This window comes from Pinus tabuliformis, chromosome Q (assembly GCF_031772625.1).
Source record: "Pinus tabuliformis cultivar Carrire ecotype Pingquan chromosome Q, CPIR1, whole genome shotgun sequence".
NCBI lineage: Eukaryota > Viridiplantae > Streptophyta > Pinopsida > Pinales > Pinaceae > Pinus > Pinus tabuliformis.
The window spans coordinates 590,486,383-590,493,833 of NC_142296.1; the positions used below are offsets into that span (position 1 = coordinate 590,486,383).

The window sequence follows — 7,451 nt, forward strand, 5'->3', positions numbered from 1 at the left end:
CACAACTGTTTTGCTTAACTTTTTATGCAGAATGGTTTATCTTAATTGATTTCTATTCTTATGATAGCTGAATGATCTTTATTACCAGTTATTGTTCGAAATCTCTTTAGATCGCATAATAGAAGAAATACACCCCGGGTTAGCGTAGATTAGATGTGTTGTTTCTCATTAGATTACAATAGCATAGAGTTAGTTTAGAAGTTTGAATTAAATTAGCTTTAAATACTCCTAGATCAGCATCATCCAACTCTACACACACACACACCCCTTAGATTGGGAAAATGGTCCCATTATCCCCAGTCGGACCCACTATACCAAACGGATAAGGAGCTGCCAACCAAGGTCCGGACCGGGTGGGTATCCCCCTTGTTGTCGACCCGATTTTCGGGGCTTCAACACGGGGTAAGTCTTCTACTTTGATGGGGTTGAAAATGCCTTGGGAATTGATGCCCAAGCCTTTTCCTTCATACCCCATAATCTTCCACAGTTTGGAGCCAATTCCTATGGTATGATTTTCAAAAACAGAAAAATCATCATCAAGACACATACATGAATTTGGATAACTACTTTTTACCTCACATGGGTCACGCTGCAGCGTTTCCAAGGCCTCGTCCTTAGCTTGCAGCTATTGTAGCAAACTTTGTTTTTCCTCTTTCTCTTCACGTAGACACACCTTCAATTCAATGTTCTCTGTTTGAAGATTATGCTTGTTTTGCTTCAGTTCTTCCATGGCCTCTTCTGTGGCTTGCAACTGAAGTTGCAATCTCTCCATTTCCTTTGTCTCTTTCTGTAGAGTTTCATACATTATTTCCACCCTTTTGGAAATGTTGAGCATGGTCTCGTACATCACTCTTTCATCCTCTATTGCTGCACGTCACATTGTTCATGCTGCAATTCACACCAACGCAAAGACCGCTCTGATACCACTTGATCCAGGTTTGGGTGTGACGAAGGACCCTTCCAAGGCCTTTTACTTTCATGATGTGTTAAATTGAATCTTTAAAAGAACATGAATGAATATATCTACATGTTGTAAAGAATAGGAACATGACAATCATTACCACATCAAAACATAAGACGTTGATAACAGAGTTCGTCCAGGAGGGACTACGTCTCCTGGCCCCGGTGTTAAGATGGTGTAGGCCGGTGCATTAAGTGCTATCAATAGCGATGATGTACACAAGAGATGATGTCGCGATCATACAAGGAAAATGCCCTCACGCAGGAGTGGCTCTAAGAGATGTTGCACTACAGGAACTCTCAATCAAAAGACTCCTATCAGTATGACACAAAACTCATGCATGATGAGCATCCCGCCAACATGGCATTAAAGGGATCTCAAAGCAAACATGCATGGTGACACATGAGTATCTCATCAACATACAACAAAGGATCTCAAAACACAACATGATGAATCATGACAACAAGTGCATCACATAGGCGATTCCGCGTCACATCAAGCAGGAATCATAAAAATGAGTAAGAAATAGGATCCCACATCAAACATCAATCAAGCACCTATGCAACAAAATACATAACAAAAGGAGTACATGAACACTGCATATACCTCACAACCAAGGGCCATCTGAAGAAGCGGATGTCAAACTGCTAAAGCTGTTCGGACCATCGATCTCACAATATTAATCGCATGACTGCTCGCACATGGATGTTGACACTTGCATTCCACTTAGAAAGATGGCTGAAGAATAGAATGAGAGAATGATAAATACGAACACACCATCAGATTTATGGCGTCGAATAGTGCAAAATAAACTGTCTAATTTTTGAATTCTGAGAAGTTGAGAATCTAGGGCTTAAGGAATCTTTTAGATTCCCCCTAGATTCCTCAAAGATTCTGCTCCATTGGTGGACTAGAAATCTGCAACTCCAAAGGTGAATCTGACTTCACCATTGCGATCCCTGTGGAAAACCATGAAAAATGACTGTAAACTTGACTATATTCCGACATGGAGAAAAATTACCTCCTTAGGAAAGTTGTAAGGATCATCGCTCTGGTCCCTGTTTCTGCAGCAATCATGGTTCCACCCTCATACTGAAAATGGCCAAAAGATGCAGAACTTTGATGGAGACACAGACAACGCCATTGCGTTCGTGGCATCAAGAAGTGCTGAAACCATATAAAAATTGTCAAAATCTGACAAAGTGAAATTTCACCCCTCTTGCAAAATGTTGCCTCGAACTGCGTGCCAAGATTCTATCTCCTTTTTCTTGAAATTTGTGCCTGCTCCTGGTTCCTCTTGCAAAAATTAATTAAAAATTATGTCTCGGTCTGTGTGCACGCTCCTCCACTCTTCCATGCCTCAGACGTACTGTGAGAAAAGTTTATATAAACAAGTGTCAGCAAATAAACCAAGGAATGTCGATGGCGCATTAGTTAAACTTAGCAATAGGGGTCACGTGGTCCGGGGTAAAAATCCCCGCCCCTTCCAAACATGGTGTGTAATAATTTTACAGTTTCGGCAAATTGTGTTAAGTTACAACCGAGCACACACTTTTATGGTTGTATTATGGTGTGTAGTTAATATTTGTTTGGTTGTATTATGGGGTCGCCCAGTGGGGGCCGACCCATGTGCGCCGGACAGTTTCAATCCCCGCCGGCTGCACCTTAATTACAGAATAATAAATAGTGGTTGGTTGGGGTGTGGACCGGGTCCACTGGAGGTGGCTTGTCCACCCCTTTGTAATATTGTTTAATATGGTATGTGGGTTGGAGGTTGGAGGACTGGGCGGGTGATGGCCGTCGAGCCACATTTGATTTTTAATGTGGTTTTTGTTGTTTCGGGAGGGCCGGGGGAGGCAGGGAGTGATGGCCCATCAGCCAAAAATTTTGATTTTTGTTATGTGGGGATTTTGGAGGTGGCGGGGGTGGTGACCCGCCACCATAATATTTTTTTTTATTAATCTTTATTTAAAAATGAGGTTTTTTTTTCTAATTCTTTAGCACATAAGGGATATTGGGCAAATTAATGAGGTCGCAATTTTGACTGATTTCGGGAGTTAGATTTCATGCTTTGGGGTCGCTCAAATTGTAAGGCACTTAAACCTAGTCCACAACGCAACTTTGACCAAAACTTTGACTGGCTTGTTCTCCCTCATACGAATTCAGATTGACGAACTGTTTGCACCTCCACGATCAGGACAACGAGACCTACGTTGTGATCCTAGGTCAACATCATTCTGAACACTTTTATTTTTTAGCGTTCATAAACCCTCTTTGTCCTGTGTGTCTTTGGAGCCACCTGGATCATTGATAAATGTTTATATGGATTAAAACATTTATTGCATAATACAATCATAAAAATTAACTAAATTATAGCTTTATTTTAATTGATTATTATTATTCTTATTAATTATAAAAATAATTATATATAAGTTAAACATATATACTTAAAAAAAATCTTGTAACAAGATTTTTAACCATAGAGATTCACTTGTGCTTTATCATAAATATTTTTAACATATAAATTGGCTTTGTTACAATACCATGGACCCATGGGCTAATATCATAGCTTACTAATATGGCATGTCTAGTAAACATATTCATATAACATTTTTTAATCAATCAATTTAATTAAAAGAATAAAAAAAACATTAACTACTTCTTATATAAATCTCCAACTTTTAATTTATTATTATTATTAAGAATATTCAAAATTATCCCATATAATTTAAATCTTTATCATCTATTTAATATTAATAATTATCAATAACTAAACCAAAATTTTAAGATATATATTTATATATATATATATATATATATATAATCACTAATAATTATTAATAATTATTTTTTATTTTTTTGAGTTGAGGAATGCAAAATAATTATTAATTAGACTATTTCGAACGGTAAAGCAGGATAGCCATCCTTCCTTATCATGCCACGGATTCCGGCCAAATGATGTCAACTCTCCAATTTTGACACCACAGTAGCAGACGGTTTCTAATTCCTCAAAAAATCAATTTATGTGTTTCTAACTTATGGAAAAAAAATATTGTTTTTAATTATTTTAATACTGTTTTATAAATATTTTAAATAAATTATAAATTGGATAAGCATTTTTATTTATTAAATATTTTTTTTATATTCACAAATATATTTTTGAAATATATAAGATGCTTTATATTTATTTTTGCTTATTATATGAAAGATAAGAATGCGATGTTTACAAATCCTAAATTGATACGTATTTATTTAATATTTACTAGACATGGTACTATTAATTAGATATAATTAATGATGTTTAGAGACTTTAAAATAGTGTTGATTAATATTTTTGGTGGATTTTACCTAAAGTCTGATGAGATCTTTTAGAACAATAAGTTTGATATTTGTAATCTAAGTAACTAAGGGTGTTTTTAAGGGTACAAAAATTATTTATGCATTTAAATACTGGAAAATTTCAATTTTGCTTAAAATTGTGTTTCATAATTTCAATTAAATAAATTAAACCATCAAATAATTAAAACACATTTTTCAAATTCATTTATAAATTCGTTAATATAAAATAAATGAAAATAAATATTTAAAAATTAAAAAAATATCTTTAAGTAAAATAAAAATAAATAAATACTCATCAAAATTAATCTAAAATTTAAATTTGAAAAATATTAATAATTTTGATTCGAATTTAAATAAGATAAATAAGAAAAACACCCATATTATATAATAATCATATCTCTGAAATCAATCTCATACTCTTTAAATATAAATATAAATATAAATAAAACAAAATAAAACTAGTATTTGTTACATTTTTCATTACCATTTTTTTTGAAAAGTAGGTTTTTCTTTGGAATTGTCTTTAGTGTGCGGAAAAATTTGAGGTTTTTTTTAAGTGACCACTAGAATCGGTAATTGAGGTGATTTGATTTATTTTTGTGGGAATTTCAAAATGTCTTGGGGTAAATCATTGTTTGTAGATTATTTGTTTTTGAAAAGGTTTATTGTTTTATTTGTCGATTTAATTTTTTTAGAAATTTATAAAAATTTATTTATAATTTAATTAATTTATTTTTTTTTCAAAATATTAAAACTATAATGAAAAAAACTAATTTAAATAACACAAATCAATATTTAACCACAATCTTTATTTTCCTTAATTTTAATATTAAAACTAACGTATCAAATGAACAATATATGACACTCTAAATAAAACAAAACTAAACAAAACAAAAAACAATATAATAATTCATTCCACAAAATTCCAAATACTAAACAAAACAAAACAGCATCCAATTTCATTCCACAAAATTCCAATGTTGTTTACTCTATTTATCTACCCCTTAGGCCAGCTAACACGAGCGACTGTGCCTTCGCTCGGGAGGATTTTATTCCAAACTCCAGAGTCTGGGGATTAACACTGGCTCGTGCGGTAAAGCTGGACCGATCGATTTTGCGAGATTTGGATCGCCATTAACATGGAGAAATAACAGAAGATTTACGCCATTTTTCGCCTTTCTTTCTGTATATGAAGAATAGACGCCGAAAAGCTCAAAAGCGCGCTTATATTTCTCCTCTCAGCGTCCATTAGATCGTCTCTGTAGATTTGGAGTCTCTGTTCATTAATCTCCGGTTTATAGAGATCTGTACGCTGGTATAGTTCTTAATAAGATTTGTAGTTTCTTGATTGCATCGATGTCTTCTATGTGGAATTCCTTTCTTTAATGGGTTTTAGTCTGCTTTAACAGGACCGAAGTTTTCTTTCTCTGTGCACTGGTGCGCACTGAGCCATGAGCCTCAGGAGAGTGAATTCTGCGAAGAGTCTAGCGAGGCTAGATTCTGTGAAGAATTTAACGAAAATGGTTCGAGCGTTGGGATCATCTCAATCTAAAGGGAAGCATCATTACAGATCAAAGAGAGCTGATTCTCAGAAGTGGCCCAAGTATCTGAACAGAAAGGGTTCCTCTCTTTCCAGAGAGGATGAAATCCCTGAAGGATGCTTGGCTGTTTATGCTGGGGAAGAACGCAAAAGATTTGTGATTCCCACTGTGTATTTATCGCATCCGATCTTCCTTATGCTGCTCGATAAGGCCCGTGAAGAATATGGCTTCGAGCAGAAAGAGGGTTTGACGGTGCCCTGCGCTGTGGAGGTTTTTGAGGAATCGCTGCGGCTCATTGAGCACAGTCAATCGACCTGTGGACAGTTCGACCCTGAATTATCGGTCGGAGTCAAGGCATCTCTCGCCCCATGAATAATCTCAGAGTCAAGGCCTTGCAGCTGCGTCAAGCTGTGTGATAATACTTTGTTAAATGACAGTCATCAAACGATTCACACAGAAGGTTTCCTAGAAGATTGTAAAGTGCAATTCCAAGAAAGGATAGTTTGGTTATTTTTATTTTGTAAAACTGTTACATAATTTCGTATTTTTTTTTTTTTTTGCAATTTTTGTTATGGGTGAGGCTTATTCTATGGTTCCTGGTTCAATATGATGTGTAAGTGTGTTCAGTGTATTTAATCTAGGATTTTATAGCTCAATATAATGTATAAGTGTATAAGTGTTTAGGTTCATTTAACTTTGGATCTATCATGAGCTCAAATCCCTAGAAGTGTAAATCTATTTTTTGGAAATCTATTTTTTTGGAGTGGAATTTGAAAAAAAATAGGATGACAAGTGCTTCTTGAGTATATAACCAGCTCTGTAATATATTTGTTTAATGTGGTATACTATGTTGAGCATTTTATCAAAAAAAAAAAAAAAAAGTTGTTATTTGCTTCCCTCCCAATATAACTATCTCTATAATATGCGTTTAATGTGCTATATTAGGTTTTACTTTTTAATCTGGTTTTAAAATAAAGTTGTTATTATTTATTAAAATTAAGTTGAGTATAAATTGATATTAGTTTTGAGGTTGGATAAATTTATTTGTTTATTTAATTATTATTCAAAATTATTTATTTATAAAAATATTATTAACAAAATTATGTAAAACTCATTAAATCTCATAAATAAATAAATAAATTTGACTAATTTTTTTAAATTCAATTGAGATTTTTTAAATAAATCAATTTGAACCCAAAAAACATTCTCATATCATTACCCTTAGAATGATCAGTTAATTGCAACCAAATAAATCAGTTGACATTAACAATGTACAATTGGTTTTAAATCATGGAAAATTTTACGGGCTAATGTTCGCCCAATGGGCTAATTTTCCATGATTTTTCCACAAAAAAGATTCGCCAATTTCCAATTTTATAAAAGATGATTCGCCCAAATTTTAGAATATAAAATTATTTTACCTTAAAAATCGCCAACATTATAGAGAGACTATATATAAAATAATTATAAATTTGATTAATTTTACAAATATATCAATAAACATTTATAATTTGCATATTAGGGATTAGTGAGATTCGCCAATGTTTTAAACTTCAAGAAAATTTTCCATCCTTAAAATTTTCCTTGTTTTAAATTCTCATTGATAGCAA

General features: G+C 33.4%; 1 protein-coding gene across 1 annotated transcript; it reads left to right on the forward strand.

The window, feature by feature from the left end:
- The first annotated feature begins 5,491 nt into the window (after positions 1 to 5,491).
- LOC149220830 (uncharacterized) lies at positions 5,492 to 6,343 on the forward strand. Its single transcript, XM_089382862.1, has 2 exons — positions 5,492 to 5,615; positions 5,710 to 6,343. Exon 2 carries the CDS (start codon positions 5,752 to 5,754, stop codon positions 6,211 to 6,213), a length of 462 nt encoding a protein of 153 aa, XP_089238988.1. The 5' UTR covers positions 5,492 to 5,615; positions 5,710 to 5,751; the 3' UTR covers positions 6,214 to 6,343.
- The last annotated feature ends 1,108 nt before the right edge of the window (positions 6,344 to 7,451 follow it).

What these genes read in the sequence shown, in the direction of transcription:
- LOC149220830 (XM_089382862.1), top strand. Translation starts at nt 5,752, where the DNA reads ATGAGCCTCAGGAGAGTGAATTCTGCGAAGAGTCTAGCGAGGCTAGAT.